Source organism: Coturnix japonica, chromosome 2, assembly GCF_054131305.1.
Source record: "Coturnix japonica strain WE chromosome 2, WE-NBRP24, whole genome shotgun sequence".
Lineage (NCBI taxonomy): Eukaryota > Metazoa > Chordata > Aves > Galliformes > Phasianidae > Coturnix > Coturnix japonica.
Window position 1 is genome coordinate 110611470 of NC_140664.1, and position 24973 is coordinate 110636442.

The following is a 24973-nucleotide window of genomic DNA, read 5'->3' on the forward strand; positions in this document are numbered from 1 at the left end:
CTGTTCATCCTTTTGCTGATTCCAGTCTTTCTCTAGGCTTTGAAAATGGATGCACACAGACAACAAGAAGACATGTGTGAATTCATGTAGTGCTGCTGTCCACAGATCAGATTTTAATCTTGTAAGCCTTGCATACGCTGCACTGCTTACCTGCTTTCAGGGTGGATGGGCTGTACTGGACATGTGTAAAGGGGATTTGTTTGCAGAAGGAAAAGACCCCAGGTGTTCTATAGAAACCTAACTATAAAAAAGAAGGCATTGGTTGTGCATGGCAGCAACTAGTCTGCTTTTTTATGTGCTCCCTGTCCTTCTGAAAGCACATGAGCATTCAGAATAGCTCAGGCTGGGGATACGTAGATCCAAAGAGGCAGCGGAAGCAATGAGTCTCTCTCTATCTAACTTTCGCTCTGCCCCTCCCTAAGCTAAATGAGGTGAGCCTCCCTCTTCAGGGACCCTGGCTGCGCTGCACTGATCCAAATGAATTTGGATTCCACTCAGGGCATCCTAACTGAAGCAGTGATTGCTTGTGACAGGTTGGCCTCATACAGAAAATGCTCCATTAAGGTTAGATGGGGATTTCCCTGGAAAACAGAGGTGGTAAAAGGGCACCGGGGTCCTTCAGGAGAGAATGGCGCTTCATTTCACTCTCAGCCTTCTCTCGCGCCTTGCTTCCCTGATGCAATTTTGCCTTCTACAGAAGGGGGCAGACCCCACACCTTTGTTTCAGAATCAGATCAGGACAAGGGAAAGTGAGGTCAGCAGTTGCTTTTTGGTTAGGCACGTGTTGTCTCCAGCAGCCTCAGCCTTGCTGCCAGCAATGAGTGTTCACCTTGTACCAACTGCAGGCCTCAGCTGCCTGAGCTTTTATGTCTGCTGGTGAATTACAATGTGAATGTATGAGACTGACTCCCTTAATGGGGGGTAGTGATTGATTAGAAAGTAAGCAGCCCTGCTTTAGAAATAGCATGTATAGGATGGTTGAAGAGGCCCAGAGCGCTCTGCATTGGATTGGGAATGGGCGCATTCAGAAGCCAGAAATGTCACATTTCTGAACTGTGACCACCACCACAATTCTATGGCATAACCTCAGTCCTGTTTTACCCCCTTTAAATTAGTTACCAGCCTTGAACGTTGTTCATTTCCCACCCTCCAACCTGTAGCTGAGTGCTGGGGCTTAGCACAGGAGCACGGCCCTTCAACCTGCAAGAGGAGGGCAGGGGAAAATTCCACAGCACTGCCTGCCCTCCCTTCCTGGTGAGCCCTCACGGCCCCCAGCCAGCATCTTTTAGTTGATGCAAGTCACAGAAAGACCAAGAAGAAACCAACCAAAGAAAGTGTAGTTTTTCAATATTAAATCTTTATTATATACAAAAATATTTTGTTGGGAATTAACAGAATCTCACAGTTTGTACATTAATATTTTTACGCTTGGCTGTGTTTGTTTATTGTGAAAATATCAGCTGTGAAAAACACAACGGGGGGGTTAGAAAACAAGCTACGCTTTAAAAATGTCCTACGTGGCAGCTGCTGGATAGGAAGGCAGCGCACTATTGGGACCCACCTCCCAGGCCTGCTCTAAAGCGCTGCATTCAAACCACAGGAAGCTACTAACTCAGCTTCAGTATCACGTTAGAAAATGTATAATGAATAGTTAAGGTTGTTTTGTAGGATATTTTCAGCTAATAGAAAGTATTTCTTTACAGGAGAGAACTTTTTCAACATTTACAAGTTTCAAATCCAGTTTAGTTTAATATTCTGTAGAAGGAGAGGAAAAAAAAAAATCATGCAAAGCTTCTAAGAGGGAAAAACTGGTATGAGAATAAGCAAGGGCCGGAAATGTAACACTGACGCTTTGAACACACGTACAGAGCAAAACACTTCAACAAGGTCTGGTAGTTCTCAGCCCAGCTCGGGGCGAGAGGGTGCCCAAGTTTCTGTTTTAAAACCTAAGGAAGAAAGAGGTTCCCCCTTACGTCGGAGTACTCAAGTGTTACGTACAGGAGATGCATAACTGCAGGAGGCAGGGAAAGCTCAATGTGCATTTTCAGTGGGGGAAATTCCCTTTCTGCAGTTCTCCCATATAGAATCTCATGAGAGGAACCCACACAAAGCTATCAAAGAACCCACAACAATTCTTGCAGCCAATGATTTTGCTGCCACTCCCAGAACTGTACAAAGCGGTGTCATTAATGCTGCTCTGCGTATCACACAAGAGGTCAACGACTGAGAAGTTACTGGGGCTGCTGGAAGAGGTTCACCGTACTGCAGTGAGTGCTGCCTACCCATGGAGCGATGACTTGCATCAGCTGTGCAGACAGCCAAACTTGTACGGACAGCATTACTGTGGAGTTCAGAACATTAAGAGAACAAGTGGGAGATGTTTCCAGGCCTGCTTTCACCCTTTTATCCTTGCACGTTGGTCCTACTCCCCATCCAACCTCTGCATTAGCAGCAAAAGAAAATCCATACCCGACTAGCATGAGAAAAAGTTAAGAATATTGAGAACAGAATTCACACTTACTGACTTTAAATGCCCTGTATCCTATACAATCTAAATATTGCTAAACTCTCCTTTAAAAAAGGAAGAACAAAAATCTACTTGGAGGTCCAATTGCTACACAGCTTTTACCAAGCTGGAACTTTTATGTGAGCAGGTAAATTCCAGCTCCAGTACCAGGAAATGAATGAAGAATTCAGCAGTTTAATGTGAGAGTTTGTGAGACACTATCCCACTGTGGGCCAAAGTGGAGAATTCAAGTACGTTAGCAAATACTCTTCTATTAACTTGCAGTATATTAATTCTAAGTTAAGTTAAGCTCTATATCTCTCTATGCCTATCGCATTGTGTGTGAGTACACTACTTCTATTTGGAAGCCAAAGCTGCCTCTGAACATTTGTTAATTTGACTTCTTTTTTTAATGCACTACAATTGTTACTTTTGCATCCAGTGCAGGACTGCCAACAGCAAGTCACACTGTTAGTAAATACCAGTGTTTGTGTTGACCGCTGTGTCCTCTGAAGGAGGCAAGGTGAGAATCCCAGACCGTTCAGGTCAATAAGATCGTTAAGAATGTGAAAACCAGAAAGGGTGGGGAAAAAACAAACAGAACAGGGCCAGAACATCAGCATCTTCAAGAATGGCAGCCCAACAGAGAAACCCCAGAACCTTGTGCTGAACAAATCCCGTTAATGGCCCAGGAGAGGTTTTCTGTAAGAGCTACAGGGATCCTTAAGGCAAGAGGTCTGGCAGACTTGAAGTCTTTTGTACCAGCTAACCACTACCTAAACGTGGATGAATTGATCTCTGAACACTATTGCAGAAGAAGTATTGTTAAATTTGGCAATAACAACGCAATGCTTTAACCCTTCGGAATTTGCGTGAGGCAAGAAACCCTGCAGGAAGCAAATACTCCCTACGAATTTGCATGATAGATGCGACAGACTTCCAGCTGTAATTAGTGTTAAAGCTGTACCTGCAGGCACAGAGTGACTGGGAAGCTACTGCAGCAGGCACGACAGATCTTTAGAGAATTGGCATCTGCCTCCAAGTTCAGTGGGAAAGATGAAGATAGATGAGGACTGGATGGGAAGCCAAGGAACAGGGAGAGAAGTTTGGGTTGGATCACGGTCACAGTAACAGCTTATGTAAAAACAGACAGCCCAGCAATCCGGATTTCTGGAGTTGTGCTCTACTTGTCATTCTCCACTGGTCCTTTAAGCACAGCAGAGAGGCAAACTTGGCTTCAAAGGGTCCCTACCCAGGAATTCTCTGTCTTTAAAAGTTAAATGTCCTATTTATTATCTGAATCACTCTTAAAAGAAACATACAAACAAACCATGGAGCACTTCCTGAACCCTGAGCTGCCGGCAGTTTGTACAGCAAATCACTCAGGTGGGATCTCAGAGGACACGATGAGTTAGGACAGAAGACAAGGGGGAAAAAAAGCTGCATTTTGAGCCTAGCAAGGATGCGACAGATTATATAAACACAGACTCAGAAAGAGCCCATCTGCTACCCTGCAGCTTTTGTATGACCGAGTGCACAGAGCTGCACTGAACTCTGCAGACTGAGAGTACCACACTGGTACCACACTGGGTGTAGGCTTATCTCCCCTGCCTGTGTCAGTAGGTGATACTGCTCCAATTTTACCTTCGCTTTATGCTTGCAGATCATTATTAAAGCCCTTTGTAAATCTATGCAAGATGACATATTACACCAAACTGTAATCGATTGCATGTTGTCGCGACGTAGAACCTAAAGTAGACCTGCAGGTCTAACAGAGACAGCAAGGTAATCACGTGGGTATAAATGCACCAAAGTATTTACAAGAAAGTTGAGACTGGTGTACAGTTAGGGGAATTTTTGGTGCATTTAAGGAAATAACTTAGGGGTCTTGGCATACTGACTGTGTTCTTATGTATAACTTTTCGTACAGAGGGCAACTACAGTGTTTCTTCTATAAGTCTCTCTATATGTACAGATTTTTACAGCACCTCCATGCACTGTTTAAAACATAGAAATTACAGATAAATATAGAATTTTTAGATTGAAATATCTGTATATTTAGAAAAATATACATTAGTAAACACAATAAACCAGGTAGAGAAGTGTACCAGTTCTAAAGTCTCACATGCAGGTACATTTCTGGATTAAGTCATGGGAGATAGCAATGTGGTAGCAGACATGAGCATTTTAGTTTCACCATCCACATACATACACATACACAGACAACTATTTGATAATTCATTTCTCTAATCTACTTACTTAAATATTTACCTTGTGATACATACCACGTATCTTAAACATTTAGCAGCATCTTCGCCTCGCTCAGACACGCCTATTGTTATTAACAGTCAATGTGACAAGTTTTCCTGCGATCTGGAAGATGAATGCTCAGTACAGAATGAGAGACGTGACATCCAAGCTATTTATCCCCCAGGAATGCTTCAAACAGCTCCTATATGAAATGGCTTCCCTTGCTCAGAACTCGCCTTTCACACCATCTTTTCCTTTGCAGTGCAATGTGCAGCTCCCTGCCCAACTCCTGACCCAGCACGTTGTAACAGGCAGAATCCATCACCACCATGTACATGACCAACATGGCATCCTCGTTCTAAGCCTCTCCAGGAATGCTTTGGTTTAATAAAAGTAACTTATTTTCAGCCCAGTCACCCAACTACGCAGCAACAATCTAAGTGGAATATCTGATGAAAAAAGTAATTTCCAAACACGGTAGAGCTGCCAACGCAGACTCTCGATTTGTACGATCTAACAAACAGATGCAAGGAATGTCTTTTTTCCTCCCCTAAACTGGCATGTGACCATCCAGTTAAAACCTGCACTCACTTTGACAACAGTCCTTGAATGCAACCTTAGCAACCCAGTGCTTATTGCTTCAGATTGTACTTCTCATTAGCATCTATATTAACCGCAGCAAAGGGTCAGCTGCTGGGCTCCGCTGTGCTAACTTAAATGTGCTTGATTGCTAAGCACTGCGTGGAGCTTAAGCTAAAGCTAAAAGCTTCAGGCTTCAACAAATACACGGCAAACTGGAGACTGCTTACTATGTGGGCTCTTTGCACAGCATGATCTCTGAGATGGAAATAGGAGTAGCGAGGTTTTCATGACTAAACCTTGGTGCCCATCTCTCGTGGGATACTTTTGGCTGAGTACACGTCTGTAAAGTGATGACAAGAGGTGACGTTTGCAATATGAACTGCCATGGGGTGGAAAGTGAAGAATCATCTCGTTCAGCTCCTTAAGGGAGAGTGAGCTCAGCCCACTTTTGGCATCACAAACTCGTAATGAAAAGGCATCGCATCTGTCCAGGAAGCACATTGTATTTACAGCACATGTAGGTCTTCTATGACACAGGATACAAACACAATCCCGTCACGCTAAGCTTATAATGCCAAAGCAAAATCATTGAACTAGTTAAGCAACGGCTCTGCTGTCTTTGCTGCTCCATAAAAGACTCCATCTATTTCTCAGAGCAGCCTCTGAGTGACAGGATCACAGAACACATCTCTGGGAAAAGCAAGTAAAGGGCTGGTGCTGATGCTCTGCCCAGCTTAAATAAAACCACAGCAAACAAAACCAAGAAAGCAAAGCAGTGGCACAAATTTTCCTCCAACACTTCCAGAGTCCCTCCGTAAGGCTGAGATCTCAGCCTTCAGAGCCACAAAGATGCCCCGTGCTCACACAGCTCTGACAAACATCTTCCAAACACACTGTGATCTTAAGCTGCCCCCTGCCAAACAACCAACTCCATCAGCTTTACAAATCACCTGCAGCATACAGGTAGGGTGGTTTTGCTTTTTGAGATGTAAGCTTTTCCTATATCAACAGTTTCGTAGTTTTTTTACGTAGAAAGCTTTAAGATCCCCAGGAGCCAATGCTGCTTTACAGCACGCAGGCCTCTTTTCCTTCAGAAACAGGAAGAATTGCTTTTTGCAGTGTTCTGTATCACACTTTGGTGCTGAAAAAGAATTCAGAAGCAAGGTGCCTGTCACCGGATGGAAGAGGAATTAAGCAAATATAGATGACTTCTGTTTAGCCTGCTAAGGAATGGTGAATGTTGCTATATACAACAGCTAACAGGATAATATAAAATGTGATCACAAAAAGAGCGAGTCTTGGTGACAGGCTGTATTTTCATTTTGTTCTTGTCAAGCAGAAACTTACATTAGCATAAGCTTTGATCAACAAACCTAATATGACTTATGTCTATGGGCCTACAAAGGGGACAACTGTCACCAAACACAAAAAGAAGTACGTTGTAAAGCACGAAAATGATGAACAGGGTGGCTTTTTAGCAGCAGGCTTCCAATTCACAAGTTACCTAATGAAAAAATCAATTAAAAGCACAATGCAACAAAGAGCACAGAAATTCCATTACATCACACTCAAAAATACAACAGCTTTCCAAAAGAGAACACAAAACTCAGCTAGATCTCTCAGGAAATTAAGCCACAGATCACTACATAAACATCAAACGATGTCCTAAGAAAAGAAAACTCTGGGTTGGGTTCTTCTTCATTTTGTTTTGTTTCTCAAATCAATGTGTTTTCACATGCATGAATACAACAGTCCTGGATATTAAGCTTTGCTCTACAAGGCTCCGCTATCAGGTTCTCTCTGGCTACATCACCACTGCACTGAATTACCTTGCAGACACGCTCCCTGCTGCAGGTACTTCCACCACAAGAGGCTTCTGACGGGTGGGCTCCCAAGAACAGCTGATGAGCAGCTTGCAAGGTATTGCTTCGTGTGATTGCAAGGGACGCATAAGGGAACCTACAGAACAGTTGCCTAAATCAAGAGACGTCAGGAATTCATGAAACATCAAGAATGCTTCAACGTTCAGCAGAAAGAAGCTGGAGCAATGGAGCTGTGCCGCTTGTCGCTGTTAGCGTTTGAGATTCTACTCCTGTCAAATCATTGCTTTTTAAGGAGAAAAGAAAAAGAAATCTGTTGTTTCCTAATAAAAGCGACAGACTTTTGAGCGGTTAAACACTGACGTGACCGAGTTCGACAAAAATTGTTTCAAGTATCCTCTTTTTAGTCACAGTGAAAATGTAAGACCGAGATGTAAATGTTAAAGTGAAGGACTGAAAGTTTCTCCGATGAAAAAGGCAAAGGTACTAAAATCAAAACGTATAAAATGCTTAAACGCATTTCCTTCGTGTGATATGAATAGAAAGGTTATCTGTAAAAAGTTAGAAAAATTAAAATAAATTACATATTTAAGTACACTTTCTCTTCGGCGTTATTATAAAAAGTCAGAGCAGTGTACTTTTGAATATACACAGAGTAAAAATGCGCAGGCGCTGCAGTTATCATCGCTATCTACACCACATCCTGTCACGTTAGTTTGGTTGCTGCAGTTGATTTTATTTGTTACTTAAGCTCATCTTCAGCAATCTCAGTACACCCAGCTAATGGGGACCCACTGTGGCTCCAGCCTCAGTTTCTCTATAGCAGTCTGCAGCTTCTCGAAGGCTTTGTCTAGGTTGTCATTTACGATGGTCAGATCGAAGTAGTGGTTGTACGCTCTCTGGATCCGGGCGCTTTCATCCACTGTTTTCTTCAGGTCGGTGTCCTGTTGGAAGCATTTGGAAATCACTAAGAATGCAAGACTTGTCACATCCTTACCAATCAACAAGCACTGGTTTGTGACATAGGATGAATGGCTTCATTTACAGCTTTGTACCGCTATGCATTAAAAAGATAAAATATCTATAATAAATCCACAAAGCCCTCAAGCTAAAATGCACTGATGGGACCGACAATTTTATACTTGGCGTCAACAATGTTAAATATGGAAACCAAACATTGCACATCTTGCCATTCTTAAGGAAGTCAATAACAGCACGTGAGAGGGGCCCTGTGTGCCCAACAGACAGCCCATCGCTTTGTGCAGGCAACTGGCAAGTCAATCACAATAGATAACGTTTGGGAATAATCGGATTGGTTACGTGCATTTATTTGTGCCTCTTTTTTCTTCCCTCCAGAAAGCACCAAAGCCCCAGGGATTTAAATTAGTGTGAAACAAAACATCACCAAAGCTGCATTGGTGGAAGAATCTCAGATTTTTAAAGCGCCACTGCAGTTGTAAATAGAAAAGCCAAAATTAATAACTATATGAATAGCCTTTCTTTCACAGCACGTGAAGGAGGCAAGCACATAGAGCACCACAGGAGCAGGAGTTCTTGCAATGGCCTGGGAAGCCAGGAATAGTTGAGACAGACCCACTAGCAAACAATGCACGCAATACTTCAAATGCACATTTCTTCTTTGTTCAGGAAGCTGAAGATGTCCAACATTATGATGCAGAATCCATACAGATTCATAACATGCATACTTTAAATGCAACTATCCTCTTTCTTATTCACAGAGGAAGTAAAACAAAAGCAAGGATGTCCCTTAGGGAATAAAATTTTAGGAAGTGCAGGAAATTACTTTCATACTTGTCTGCGCTGTCTTAATCTTGTCTCTTGATTACACAAGGCAAAAGTCAGTGGTTGTGGGAAGGAGGCAACACAAAGCACCCACAGACATACTAGAATCCTTAACAACCTGAGTCCACAACTAGGGCTGGACAGCTTCTCATGTTGTTAACAGAACGGAATCTCACAGGTTTCAGGAGAAAAAAAGCTAAAAAATCCCACATTCAATTCAGTATAAGTTAAATCACTCCCCATTTTATAGCCTGAAATGCCCCATCAGTATCACACAAGGTATCGCTACCATCTAAGCTACACAATGCCAGCTGGGTTGTCAGCATGCCAGGGCTCTTCTCAGAAGGGGAAGACACGCTGCTGAGCACACAGAATGATTTCATTTACTGCCCAGCCTGACTGTTTCTAATTTTCTTTGCACCAGTCCTCCAGTGGGAAAATTCAAAACCATAGAGAACATTCATCATTCGCTATGCCTCTCATTTGCCTCTGCTGGGTCTCAGAAAAGGAACCAGGACCTGAGGAATAAAATGTGCCACTTTGCTTTACATGACAAGTCCAAGGAACGTCACGGGAGGAGAAGCCATTCAACACTTCTTTTTCTGGCAGCTCTCAGCCATTTCTGGTGCAGCGTGTGCTGCTGCAGCAGTGGAAATGAAATGAGGCCCAGCAGAATGCCAGCTGCTTTGCTTGGCTTTTTTGTTTGTTTATTTTGACCCTGTTTTGTTCTTTTCAAACAGTCTTTCCAAAGGACTGCACATTATGTTTTTAAGGCACACCTACAATATAAAGGCAAACCTGATAAAGCAACTGTGCTGGCAGTGAGGTGGTGAAGTGAAGGAAATGCACTTACATAAGAGAACATCTCCTGCCACCCAGTTTTCTATAACTCACTGTAAATAATCAAAGGTGGCACTTCCCAAAGAACATGTTCCAAGTAGTTCCTGTAATCGAGGGTGTCTGTAAGAGGACTCTTATTGAGGAAGAAGCACTCTGCCTTACACATAGTGTTTGATTCATTACCAGTGAGCAATCTGCAAATATCTTGCCTTACTTTTCTTGAAGACTTTAGAATTTTAGAAGAAGAAAAAAAAAAAGAAATCTATCTAAAATCAAAAATAAACTCAGAACGTCCTGTTCAAAGCAAAGGGAATAGGAAACAATCTGCTTACAGTGAGAAGTTTGGTTGTAATTCCAGCATCTACCACAGCCTTGTGCATAGCACGCAGTGTCTCCAACTCTGGAGCAGCAATGAACACTACGTAGGGCATGAATTCTGAAGTCCTCAGTATTTTCAGGGCCTGGAAGCAACAAAAAAAGAGGGGGAAAAAAAAGAGTATGAGAATGGCTCAAACATCCCTTCACTTAAGGGGCATTGAAAAATATTACATTACAGTCATCAGAAATACAAGATAGGTGAAGACTTTTAACTCTATTTCAGAAACTCCTACATTGCCTTTTCTGTTTTTTCCCCCCCCCACCTTCATAACTTAATCCAGCTAAGTTCCACAAACACACAAATCCAGTTGGCAGCTTAATCTTTCAGCCAGGTAAGAAGCCTTCAGATTTAAAGGCATGCCTCATCAACATTACACTCCACCTTTTTGAGTGTAACATTACGAATGATCTACCTGTGGATTCACATCCAAAATGCACGTCCTTCCTGTCTGAACAACTTCAAGGATAGAATCAATTTTAGTTCCATAAAGATTTCCTTCATATTCTCCATGCTCTAAGTATCTGCCAGCTTTAATATCCATCTCCATTTCAGCTCGTGACACAAATCTGTATGCCTGTCCATCCTTTTCATCATCCCTTGGCTTTCGTGAAGTAACTGAAAAACATTTAAAATACAAACTGAATGTTAATCCCTTTATAATTGAAACACATGTGCAAGACTGTGCTGCCTTTAAATTATGGAGCTTATAATAAGGAATAAAGTGTAATTTTCATGGTTCCATGTACAGATTCATCAATTATTCTAGCACACATTCCAGATCTGCGCACAGCCCTTCCCATTCACATTATTTCAGTTCTTTCCTATACACTGCTTACCCTTGGATACTTATTCTTCCTTTGCATTACTCCTTCAGACCACATACAATATGCATTTATACCATCTTCTTAATTACAGACTGAAAATAATTATTTAAATGACTTGCAAATGAAATGGAACTTCAGTGAAATGGAACTCTCAAATGGCAAATTGACTTTCCAAAACCAACTGAGTACACATTAAGACCCACCCCGTTCTACCTCCCCCCCCAAAAATACTATCGCATATGTCTCTCACTGTTATTCAAGGCAGAATCACCTGAGGTAGCTATAGGAAAAGTTAGCTCAAATAATAGAACAAGCCCAGCAACAGCAATGAGAAACTCAGTGGAGGCCAGATGATGCTACTTTCCAGGACAACTTACTCTTCACAGCAAAGAATATTCACTGCAGAGCAATTAAAGCCCACACTTAAGTAAAGCATTAGTAGCTGGCTTAGATATCGGCCCACAGTTTACAGCACAGACATTATTTAAGCAAGAACGTGGAAATTACATTATGAAACAAAATACCAGATTATTACCTACTTTGCTGTATTACTGCTCACTGTTTGCATTTAATTAATTTGAACTCTGGAATATATTAACAAGTTTCAATGACTGTGAGAAATTACTTCTACCACCAAAGAATGGGATAAACTTTAGATGTTTTCCAGATGAGAAACTCACAACATGGTATTACAACAGGAGTGCAGACAACTTACATGGCACTGTAGTTCCAAACCTAGTAGGATTCAGTACTATAAACCTGTTCTTCAAGCTTCTTCGTCCCACTCCTTGGGCCCCAATTAAGACCAGTGTTTTTCTCTGAAAAGGAGGCATTTTGGCTACTTCTTCATAGATCTGGATTTCATGACGATCAAATTCTATATTAAGAAGAATACAAAAAACAGGTTAATACCTAGTCAGTAATGTAAGAAAAAAAATTAATTCTACTGTATCTGAACAGATCAAAATGGATATATAAATAGTAGTCAAATGACAAAGTCTGATATAAGCCTTATTGCTTTAAATTCATATGGAAATAGAAGATATTTGTGAAAACCGTAAGGTCAGATTATTGCTTTTCCTTCCAAGGAGAAATTACTAGGGTGATCTGAATGGGAAAATTGTGATTAACCATTAGCAAGCTGTCACAGAGTAACCGGTTGAGTTTGGAAGGGACCCTCTGGAGATCATCTGGTCCAGTCCCCTCGCTCAAGCAGAGCCACTAACAGCCACAGCAGGCTATTCAAGGTTAAAAGCACAGAGATATATAAAATTAAAAGATACCTGCGTTTCTTGTAGTAAGATACATCATCTTTTTCTTTTTTTTGCTGCTTATTGTTCCACAGAAAGGCCCTACAAATAAAAATTGAGACAAAATCATCATTCTTGCTCCACATTTTTGCTGAAAGTATTTAGATGTATTTAGTATTTTCCAGGACCATGCGAGAGTTTACATTAATTGCACTTAAAAAGGCTATTTTCAATAAGTCATTACCTTCCTTTTTCCAAATTCCTGTATTCTAGGGAAGGACATTACATCTACTTCCATACACATTACAGAGTATAGTATAAACAGAACACAGAAGAAAAAGTTTTCCAAGAAAGTTGGAAAAATCCCAGAAAAATCCTTCAAAAATACCTATTAACTTTCAGTGCATATTATAAAAACAGCTTGAATAAAAGAGAGCAATCCTTACAGCTTTACCACCTCACTTAGCTTTTCATCGGCGGGTAGTAAAACTGGCTCATGTATTTATGAAGACTAAGCACGTATTTTACAGTCTCCATCCTTTACTCAAAGCCAAAACCATACACACATAGTCATAAGCATTCAGCAATATTCCCATACAAAATTTTTCAACTATCTGAGAAGAAAGTCAAGTAAAAGTAAAACAAACTGAGTCCGAGCAAAACGTAACTCTGAAACCTCTCAGATCTCACCTGAGTTGTCCCAGTCCCTTCTAACAAAAGCCTTTCTCTTCTCTTCCAGGAACTGGCTAGGAATGAGCCCTGCACTTCCTCCTTCTTTGACATGACTGGCCTGGAAGTTAAAAATAGGAAGAATCAGAGGTAACGTCTCATGACATCTTGATGACTGACTTTTACACTGACCATATTTCTCAGTGGTGAAGGCTCTGAAGTAACTGGTTTCCATTCTGTTAGCCTCCTGTAGCCAGCCAACTTTCAGCATAACAAGCCTAAATGGAATTCAATCGCTACAGCTCTCAATTGACAAAACTCAAGACTCTGTAGCACATGGTACCTTTGTTTTGTATTCTTGAGCAACTTCAAGCAGGTTCCAGCACAGCTTAGTAACTGTCATTTTACAAACTGGGAATGTTATAAACAGATCTCATCAACGCCTTCAAGCTTCTGTACTATATAACTAGAGATTTAAATCTGAGTAACAAAAGTATTCTAACATTTAATTTAATGGCAGGCCCAATTCTCTGCAAGCTTAACGCATATGAACACACAGTAATGAGAAGTTACACTCGGCTATAGCTAGCTGGCCTGTCACTTGCTAACAAGCCCTGTTTGCTTTTCAAGATGTATGCTTTTACCTATTAGCGACTCACTGATTTTTCACAGTTCATAAATTCCCAGCAACGGTCTGCCATTATAGAATGGCCAAGGAAAAACCTAACTTTCCTTCCCAATGGCATAACCTGCAACGATACTCTTGTATTTGTTTAAGATGTTTTACTTTTGCCACTCATCAAGGGTGTTGATAAGCACACTGGATCTATTGCTCCTGGACAGCCACAAGTTACAAGCTGAACACAGTGTTATATATGCAATTTATACCACTGAATGTTCACTACTACTGCAATTGCTTGTATTCTCACTTTCAATACTAGAGCATGAAGCTGGATTACCATGTAAATATTTTAATTCTATCTACCGTTAAGTAGTTTAAATTAAAGAGTTTGTTGTCAAAGACATTAATGAAACTTTAATTTACCAACCTGCCACCAATTTGGATCTTCCCGGTTTACAATCTGAAGAATTTCTCCTTTAGAAAATTTCAGCCCCGCTTCTTTGCATGGGATGAGGTTGTCATTATATGGGTTATAATCAAAATGACATTTCACAAAAACCTGAAACGTGGAAAAAATTTACAGTGCTTAAACATTACAAATTACATTCTTACTAACTCACCTGTCAAGCTGAAGTGGTGTCTTTACCTACAGCATAACAAGTTCAACACAATCAAATTTGCATTTCACAAGTAAGGTGCAAGTTATGGAGAAAACACTGACAAAGAGCACAACAGCTGATGGAGCAGAAATAATCTGCAGTGCAAACCTTAGCTGAGGGAGCTTCAAGACAAAAAGAAGAAGCCAGCTGCTAGACTGGACAATGTATTTGCGTTTTCACTTCAGTATATGCCGCTTAATTAATTATTAATCTAACTCTGACTTACTTAGAAACACAAACATTTCTCAGAGCTCAAACACTGTCCTCAAGGATTGTTTGATCCTAAGAATTACGTTTGCTATTAACTCAATGTTTTAAGACAAACAAAGTACGCTGAATGTAAGCACAACCTGTTATATTCACGGGCATTAACACCCACTACCTGAAGGAGTCTTACAGGATGTTTCAAATGCTCTCGTTATGTATATGTGTCGTATATATGTATCTGAATTCCATGGAGCCTGGACATGAATCATGTTAAAAACACATGCACTTCACTGAAGTTCAGTGTGATTGTGGCTAAGTCGTCAGAGGTGAAAGAAACAGATTTGCACAAATACAAATGCTTATCAGCCTAAGATATTGATAATTTTTTAAGCAGATATGCCATCTCAATATACTGAATAATCCCATTTCTAATATGTACGTAAAAGCAAACACAGGTATTACCCCTTTTGCTAGCATTAAATACACACACAAAAATCTCAAAACACGGCTGCTCTTAATCTTACTCCCTCGATTACCAAGCAGAAGATCTTCTGACACAAGTGTTAGAAAAGAGCTACTGACCTGTTGAGGAATAACCGTGTCTCTGTAGCTGGGGAGAATCTTCAGAGTGACACTGCCACTAATATTTTTCAGCAGTTCCTGCAACTCCTTTGGATTGTTTCCAACCTCGTGGCCATTCACCTCTTTAATAATGTCACCTACATGCAGCAGACCCTGTCGATCTATCATTCCACCATGGAGGATTCGTGCTATTACCAGATCGTTGTTCTCAACTCGAAATGTAACACCCTGAAAGATGTAACACCTCATTTACCACTGCTGAATTTCAATTGCATTTTACCATCACCTCAAGGAAAACATATACATCTATGGGGATGTCTCCCCCAGTGAAATCAGACAATAATACAACATAAGAGTAGAGTACAGGCAAGTATCCAATGACAGAGTACTTTCAGACAAGGTTTTCATTGTTTCTTGACTACATGCAGTCCTGTCATTCTGTATGAAGACCAGACGTTGCGTTAGACAGTGATGCCAGCAGGTAAATCTGCCTAGTGACTGCCTGTTCGTTAGGCTGTAATTTCCTAAAGAGAACAGGGTGGAGAACACACCAATCTTTCTATTTCTACCTTTCAATAATGACCCATTAAATTACACAATGTAATAAAGCTAAAAATTAAAACTTAATGCGAGAAATTAGGCACAAGCAAATGCTTTCACTTACACTCTAATTTAAAGACTTATTCATCTTCAATCACTTACCAGAGGTTCTCCTGCTCTTTTGTGAATTCCAAGGATACGAATAGCATCTACTGGAACGATCTGGTTGTTCACCGAAGAATTATTGACTTCTGGACTAGAAGGAGGGGAATCGTAACATTTTGAAGCCACAATATCATGTGCTTCCAAGAGTGACTACAAGGGAATAGAAAAAAGCTCTTTTTAAAATAATGAAATAATTATTTTTTAAGAGAGTTTTGTGTTGAACAACCACTGAAACTGCCATTTTAGAATCTGATTTTAAAATCACATTTCATACGGCATACACCAGAAATCAACTGTTATATTAGCATGAAAAAGAAGCACTCACATGTCCTGCTAACCCTACTAGCTTGGCAAATACGTTCTCTTACCTAAATACAAATGATTCTCCTTAAGGAAACATAGAAGAATTATAATTTTTCTGGGAGGCATATGTAAACTTACTGGAAAGAAGACGGAAAAGGGAATACCTACAACAGAGCTTCACCTAATGGAGCAATATTCAAGCAAATTGTTGAAGTAAGCAAACAAGCAGCTGCAAAAAGATGAACATGACTCATTATTAGATACTTGTGTTTAATGTAAAAAAGATTTCCTCCACGTTAATTTGGAAGTAGGGGTAAATTAAAGGTAATTGCAGGTATGTAAGAATTTCTAGCAATCTGCAAGTTGACAGAACTTGCTTTTGGAAAGCAAGAGCTTAGATCTTATAATTTATGGTGTTTTCACCAGTTCACATGTGTAAGTACAGACGAAAAGGAAGAGATCCAAACAAATATAACCATCTTTGGAAGATTAAGATTAGATTTTATTTTCTTATTAAAAAGTGCTTTAAGACTTAAAATATCTGTAAGAAAACATGTAGAGTTAAAGCAAGATTAAACTTGTGAATTGGATGGCAGAGGCTTTCTATGTTAAAGAAGAAAAGGGACACACTACAACCACCACATAATGTAGATAAATCCAGCAAGAAGTGTCCAGTGATGCACAGTCTCTCTGACCCATACAGCAGAAGGAAAACAAGAAAGCAGGAGAGGTGGCTCTTAGGCCTATCTTACCATAAGCAATGTAAACAGCCGTGTTTCAATCAGTGATCTGATGAGATACACTCATAAGTTACATTACTGGCTGGTGTCAAATTTAAGTAGATAAAGACAAGCCACAGAGAGCAGGACACCATAGGGAACATCAGTGGCAGTGACACACATGCCAGAGGAAATCAGCTAACAGTACTAGAAAATAGAGGAGGACAGGCCTTTGAATTTAACAGTTTTGCTACACAGCCTGTTCCATTCTTCTACAAGCAGCCTCTAACTTAAAAGCTGTGCAACCACGTTAATGCAGTGCTAAGCTCAACATGAAGATCCTTGAAGTGCCATTTGTGAACAGCCAACTTCACCCTGCCCACTACAAAATGACCCCGCTGATGTTTTAACTTGAGATTAGAGGAGCTACTACTTCTGCTACTAATTTTGCCCCTGCCTTTAACACTGTGAAGGCTTGTGACTGCTCTGATATCCTGGACATAAACCAAACCAAATGAAATAGAGAACACAATCATTTATTTAAATCAAGCAGCTGTCAGATAGTAGCAAATTCTAATTCTTCATTATCCAAGATGCATCCAGTCCAAAAAACAGGAGAACCGATCTCCGTTTGCCCATGTGTGTATGCAACACATTTTATCCTTTTTACATTTCCAAAATGAACCCACCCAGTATGAGCTGTGTCTTTTGACACATTACCGCAGACAAAACCAAGTAGATGGACCTGTGTGGTAATTCAAGTTTTCTCTTTTGGTCGCATGCTAGAAAACAATTGCTGCCAGCAGTTCTGGCCACAAACCACTTGGTTTCTCATGAAGCTCACACACAAGCATGCTGTACAGCTCACTGCCCTTAACAGTTATCCAATTTATGGATTACATTGGATCCACAGCCAAAAAACAACTACTAGACAAGCAGTGCCATTCTTATCAAATTAACATGCTCCGTAACACTCCTCAGTTCTTAAAAACTCATCTCATTGCTCACATTCCCATCCTATTTGTTCACTCCATTTCATGGACAAGCATGAGTTCTTTCAACTGCTACTTAACCATCTGTCAATCACTAAATCTTCTCCCTGCTATTTCCATGATGGCTGAGTCACAGAAGAACTATCAGGGACTGTGAATTGCCGCCCATAATTACAAAATGATTTCTTTGAGACAAGAAATGTATCAGTTTTCAAAACAAAACCAAAAAACAACCCCGTATAGTTCATTTACTATATTTCCATAATTAACTCTCACTGCCAAAACACAAAAATAGACAGTCTGCTGAAGAGGAAGCTCAAGGGAGACCTTGTGGCTCTCTATAGCTGCCTCAAAGGAGGTTATGGAGGTGGGTGTTGGTCTCTTCTGTCACATAACTAGCAGTAGGATTAGAAGGAATGGCCTCAACCTCAGTGATTCTATGATTCTATATTGGGTTTAAAGGACTGTTTCCATCAAGACGATGTATAGCCCTGAGGAACGCTTAAAAGAAAGTGACCTGGCAAGAGAGGCCAAGCAAATATTGTTGGATCACTCTCCAACATTTTATGTTGATCACAGTTACTTTCTTATTTTAGTAATATAGTCGAGTGACTAGAGAAACACAGTTACGAGGATTTGACTTTTCTTCCTTCCGAGAAAGTGAAACCTCCTGCTCCTGCAACTCCAAAGCTCCCCTGAAATCGAACCTTTCCCATCCTGGTGATAGAACATTTATAAAACCACTGGCAAAGTCTGCAAAACAACATGGACTGAACAGTCTGCATCCATGAATGATTCAAATTTTCTCAAGTATATTATAAATAAACAGTATCAGTAACTAGCCAACACTGGGTAACTGTGGAAAGGTTCTCATGGAAACAATAGCAATGGTGCCTGAATAAGGCACTTAGAAGAATTCTCAGCACTTCACAAGAGACACAGCGCGCTGGAAACAGTACTGCGCAGACAGAATGGCTCCTTTCTGCAAGATACTGTCAAAAAGTAAGCCATAAACTTAGAACATGTTCTTTAGTTTTCCATGGCTGCACTTATTTGCCAGGTTAAAAAGAAAAACATAGTTCTAAATTCTGTGAACAAAGTATCATTAAGCACCCACGGCTCTTTCGTATGGCTCTTTTGTGCACACTGCCCTGAGAGCAAACTATCAATACTGTGGAACTCAGGCTTCCAAACTGAATCACATTGGATGTAAGTAGCTGTTTTTGTCTGCGTGCTTGTTGTTTCTGCAGATGAGACTAAGTGACTCACAACAGCACTTGCAGTATGAAAAACACAAGCTCAAGCTGCTTTACACTGGATTTATTTTTTTTAAGTGAACTCAGTAATTTTGAACTGCCGAACTCTGACAAAGTGAGTGATAGTTTAGTTCTCAAAAGGCGACATTTAACTACCATATCCATTAAGTAGTATTTTCTTTTAGATTCCCACCTGATTCTTTGTGCACCATCCAGTTTTTGCAGCAAATGAGGCAGGGAGCCCTAAAAATAGCTTATTTCTCTTAGATACCCATGGAACAGTGTGAGAAGGAAGATGCAATCTTATCTTCTTCAAAACACACAATAAATGTGACATGCGTTGTTAAAATCGGTTTCCAAAAAAGAATCAAACAGTCTAACAGTAAGTCAGACAATGGTACAAAATGAATTAGAAGTTTCTAAATGAAAACACAGCAGAAACTAATTACCAGATCCTCCAAACTTATCCTCTCCCTTTCCAGTCCCAATTTTTGCTAGAAGATCAAAGACTGATTTTAAGGGTCACTCACCAGTATGTTTCTAAATCAAAGCCTTTGGTCCCTTGGTAATGATGCACAAATAAAAGCACAAGGGAGGCCAACAAACTGCTTTTCAGAACAGTATTCACAGCAGTTACAACACTGAAAGCTGATGTATTGAAGTGTTCCCCAGTTCCAACAGGCCATGGCACAGTTTATCGGCCTTTCCATCACCTATCCATGTTAAGCAGTAACGCACACCACTATGTGTGTATAGCATACAACTGAAAATTTAGAAAACAAAAACCAACCAAAGATGATTTAACATACACAACAAAAAATGTTTAGACGGCTCTATACCTGTCCATGAAGTGTATGTTTATGCCATGGCAAAATGTTTGCTAATTTTTTCTACTTAGGAGACTGACAGCAAAGTACCAAAACAAGTTGAAGCCAGTCTAGAAAGTCCAGAATCCTGTGAGGATTAATAAACCCTAATCTTTAAGGGCCAGTATGGAAACTGGTAATAAGAGCAGCAGAAATGGGACAACAACAATATGGCAAAATTTAATTAATGTTTAGTAAATTATATTAAGTGAGAAGGATGTGAAGTTGCAACTTAAGCTCAGTGTAGATCACATGGCATAAGAGAATCAAGTTCATTCACTCTGCAAATTACATCTGACACGTGTATGGATGCAAAATCTGAACTGAAATGCAGAATGTATCAGGAACTGAGACCACCTGGAAAAGCTAAAAATAAAGCAATGGAGTAACCTCCAGTACACAGGCAGACTTACAATAGAGACAACACAATGAATGAAGATGTACATGAAGCATTAAAGGCTAAAATCATGTTCATTCTTAACTCTACATCTACTTCTTTGCCCTGCATTCAGAGTAAAATTCTACATTAAAGTTGGCTACAGTTCAGTTTTTCTTTCATTACTATACTAAGATCTGTATGTGCACAATAATGCTGTGGGTTGTATAAAGAGAAAAGGAGTAAAAAGGAGGCACCTGAAAATGGGGTTCCTTGAGTATTCCAACCAATTCCGCAATGTTTTCGTCTTTATTTACTAAAGGGCTGATGTCTTCAAGAATTTCATTCACCAGCTCCAGGTTGTTGTCACTGACAGCCTCAAGTTTAGAATCTTCTAGTCTCTCATGAGCCTGTAAGATAAAATAATTACATAACGTCTATAATGTAATTTAGTTTCAAGTAGGTTGTACATCTAAATTTTAAACTTTTAAATTAATTTCCTGGTGCATCCCTTTCAGTGGGAAAACAGGAACAATTACGTACAGTCTAATCTGTACATTTTGTCTTTGTAACTGCTGAAGGATTTTGTGTCCTTAACAATGTGACATGACAAACCTTATCAGCAGCACCTGTCAGATATGCTTGCTACTGTCTGGGATGGAAGTCTGGGATTTAATGCAGAAGGAATCACTAAAAAAGAGTTTGAGTGCGGTCATGCCATATGGACTCAGTTAAAACTTCATCATTCTTCAGAAAGTCAGTTTATAGTTAAGATCATGTCTGCTTCCATTACAAACACTTTTTTTTTTTTAAACATCCATTAGTTAAATTTCTGCTAGTGAAATGTTACATTATAATTGGACAACTACAAACTCTTGGGAATTATTGGAAAACTATAGATTCTTTGCAGTGAACATTTTCTTCATGATAAATATTACAGATGAAGTGTGTAACAGATTCTACAGCTGGAAACAACTCTAATTGGCAAAGTGCTTAACTACAGTAAAGTTAGCACACAGATTTTCCCCTCTGAAGTTCTCCCACCAACAGATGAGACACTTCCACTGCTTCTATTTTTATTCCTATGCAACTTCAACTTGTAACCAATGTTTCTGAACAGAGTGATGGCGTGCTCTTCTTGCCCTGTCCAACTTGACTTTTATTATCATCCTGCTTGAGTGATAAACACCATGGATGGTTGTGACGGCTGCATCTGACTTCAGCCGATGTCCACCAGTGGCAATCATGATGGGTGAAACAGGTTATGAAGGCTGCATCTGGCTGAGAACAGATTGATGGGAAATAAAACACAATAGCCAAGGGCTAATTAGAGTTATTTGCCCACCTAACAACTGTGCTGGTCTATGTTTGACTTGAGACAAATCTGAAAGAAACTAACATCTGTAGTTGGTATGTAAATATGAGTGAATCAGTTATCCTTCTCCATAAATAATGAGCAGCCCAAGAGCCTGTTGAGCCCTCCTGCATGGCAGCTGGCTGCATGAAACTATCTGTCCTCACATAGGGACAGTTTTTGAGGGTATCACTACTGCAGAGACCCCTCACGACATAGAGAGATTCCTTGCTGCTACAAACCTTCCGTAGGTGAGTGATAGTTTGCTGAGCTTTGTAAGCTTGCTAAGATTATATCATAGATTGATTGTACACACATAAACCACTGATAAAGTATTGGGCTAGGAGTGAATTCAGCCACATATAGATTCCTTACCTCTGTAGTTCATTGTGTTTAGAAAACTAGGGGATCCCCTCTGAACCTCATGACTCAATGAAAGAGTCTCTTGGATGAGTATGTTTAACCTTATCTTCTATGGAGTAAATAAGTGTACCTTGAAATCTCAAACCCTGTTAAGCCCCTGTTTTATTTAAATCCCTATTTTATATCAATAAACATATTGCTGCTTCTCTCCTCTGAGTTGTGATCTGTTTGCAACTAACAGTTAAACAAAAGTGAATTCTTACACAAACTCCTATGTTTTCCTTTCCAGATTTTTATAGAGCAAAATCTGTACACAATGATCCTTCAGCTTCGCAGAGTATTTCCTGGCTGCCCACAGGGCATCACTTCAGATGTTTATTCATATTAAAGAGACAGCTATATTTCAGTTAACTATTTTTTCTCATGCACGGAACTTGTTTTTATGAAGAATACGAAAGAATGCAAGTGTTGTATGATATTTCTTATGATAAAATAAGCTACATTTTAACTTCACAGTCCAAAGAATTTTTGTCAACATCACTGTAGATACTTATAAATGAATACTACCATCTATGAATAAAGTAGCCGTAGTAATGTAAGACCACAACTACGGCTAGCCCATGTCTGACTGCTGCCGATCAAAGGCCCGACTATTACTCTGAGATCTAGGAAAGGGCTTGGACAGCATACTTCACTGGGTTGATCAGAAAGTCATTCCAAGCCAAAAAGATGACTTGTTTATGCCATGGGGGAAAGAAGATTATTGCTCTCACTTTCTGTCTTTGGAAAAAATGCCAGAAGACAAGGGATATACGTTTTGTGCGCAACAGGGGTCACAAGACCATTAAAACCAAATACCTCTGATTTCAAATATTTTAACATTGTTTTCATAAATAATTTTAACACATTACTACCAGAGTCTCTGAATTTTACTCCTTCCTGTAGATCTCCCATGTATCAATAAATCATTGTATGCAGAAATTATAGCAAATATGCTCTGTTTTCAAGAACACCTTTAAGCTTTCTAACAAGACATACCATACATCAAAGCCACAGCTGACACCTCAATCCATACTCAGTGTTCACATAACAGTAACAGTTACAGTATTTTCATATTCTAATCAAAGCAGGAAGCTGAAATACCTTAGCAAGCGATCTTACAATCGGGTTTTCCATGATTCCTTTGAGAAAAATCAGGTCTATTTCTTCAGCGCCTGTCGACGTCGGCAGATCAGTAAGGTTATCCAGTACCTGCTGCATGGCTGCTGGCAAGAGAAAAAAAATGACAAAAACAGCTAAGAATTGAGTAAAATAGCCTTGGATAAATAGCAAATATTGAAGAAAACACCACAGTATTAGGATTCAAGATTTTAAACAGCTAACTACTGAGCAAAATGGGATAGAATGGATAAACTACTATTCTTTTATTTGAAAGATGGAAATAGGTTATCTATCCAAATCCTTAGCACCACAATCAACTTGAAGGACTGTTCTGGGCCTGAATTAAACATTAACCATTACTTAAAGACTGAGAAAAATCTCATGTATAAACTATATGCGCATAATATCCAAATACAATGAAAGCAACTAACTCATGGTAGTTAGTGGTAGCTCCCCTTCATAGAAAGTTTTCAGCCCTAACTCATACACTGAACAACTGTAAGTTTCAGAATGCTTCTATAGGCAGATGTCACTGTCTTTATAATGAGCACAACTTCAATTTATTTATTTTTTTGAACCAAAGATGTATTGCTAAGAAAGCTCTTGGCAACACTTGTGTGCACTCCCAGCAGTCATTTACAGCCCGCAGTTCTGACTTACTGCACTCTGGCACTAAGAGTAAGTGCTGCAAATGCTTGCACCAAGCTGGCTCCACAACATACTGTATGGGGAAGTGTATCTTAGAACTTGAAACATACTCTATTTGCATGGTTTTCTCAATGGAGATATTCCTGGCTATCAACAGCCCCACAGAGAGAGCTACAGTAGCTTGGGTTGAAAGGGAACAATGGTGCACAAGAAAAGCTCCGTGCCATAAATCCGACCATCCCCACTGTCCCGTCTCACAATGTCATTTATGAGGTGATGACAATTTATTGTATAACCGTGTCCTTCAACCCTTTCATTTAAGATAGAATTGAACAAAACAGATCCTGTATGTGAGACAGCAGAGTCAGCACATTCACACGCTGCAGACTTCTCATGCATTTCAGCATGTGCAGCAGCCCTTTGCAGGCAGTTCCTAGGCTACCTTCAAGTCTGCAGAGATGAGGGTATACAAGCTCAGGCTCAGCACAAACAGGGACACCACTGAAGAAAGCTATGAAGTCCTTCACAAGGTAAATGATTTCTTTTTTACATTGTCAAACTCTTGCAGAGTTATGTTTGCATATTCAGACAGGCACATACATAGGCCTACTAAAAACTTTTCTGTTGAACTCCCCAACAAAAGTATTAGAAAAAAATATTGTTTACTTCAATACTCTGCATGTTGAGTAGCAGCATATGTCAAGATAATCAGAAAGCCTATATGGCCCCTCTCCCACACAAGAATTCACCCTTAGCTCTCCTCACTGCTTTATAATGAAAGTTATTATGAAACACGGCAAAGTAAGAGAACAACAGCATTTCTCAACACCTACTTTCTAATTTGAATGTTTCATAGACAATTCCATTCCAAGAAAATACTTTCTGGCTGTACTTTCCCTCAAGTAGAGCTGACTTTTCAACAATCAAATCATCTTGTATGGTACATTTGAACTACGGCAGTGAAAGTCAAAGAGACTTCTTTTTTTTAATGCTTTAACCACACTTCTCGCTTCCAAAACATGAATCCTCCGTGAAACCGTGAGTAGGAAGAAACATGACACTTAAACTGTGCTTTCAGATTCTGAAGCAAATCTATTCCTATGGTTTCAATAGGAGAAGTGCTGTTAGTGATCACACATTAGATAAAGTCACCAAACCAACTTGGAGATAGTCCGTCTTCCTCAGGCCAAGCATGTCCTATATCTTGAGGAACTTAGTTACCAATGCATAACACATT

At 39.9% G+C, this 24973-nt stretch overlaps 1 protein-coding gene across 15 annotated transcripts in view; it reads right to left on the reverse strand.

The window, feature by feature from the left end:
- Positions 1-1337: 1337 nt before the first annotated feature.
- PALS2 (protein associated with LIN7 2, MAGUK p55 family member) overlaps positions 1338-24973 on the reverse strand; it is a 46603-nt gene continuing 22967 nt past the window's right edge. For 8 of the 15 annotated variants that reach the window (XM_015853761.3, XM_015853764.3, XM_085538461.1 and 5 more), the window contains 11 exons: positions 23071-23192; positions 20468-20620; positions 15696-15848; positions 14994-15221; positions 13973-14104; positions 12945-13044; positions 12288-12356; positions 11720-11881; positions 10593-10795; positions 10134-10262; positions 1338-8102 (listed from right to left, as the gene is read on the reverse strand). In XM_015853761.3, coding sequence (XP_015709247.1) covers positions 7926-8102; positions 10134-10262; positions 10593-10795; positions 11720-11881; positions 12288-12356; positions 12945-13044; positions 13973-14104; positions 14994-15221; positions 15696-15848; positions 20468-20620; positions 23071-23187 — 1623 coding nt within the window. In that variant the 5' untranslated portion in view covers positions 23188-23192 and the 3' untranslated portion in view covers positions 1338-7925. The remainder of the gene's footprint in view (positions 8103-10133; positions 10263-10592; positions 10796-11719; positions 11882-12287; positions 12357-12944; positions 13045-13972; positions 14105-14993; positions 15222-15695; positions 15849-20467; positions 20621-23070; positions 23193-24973) is intronic. The other 7 variants (XM_015853762.3, XM_085538466.1, XM_085538468.1 and 4 more) reach the window with 1 other exon arrangement.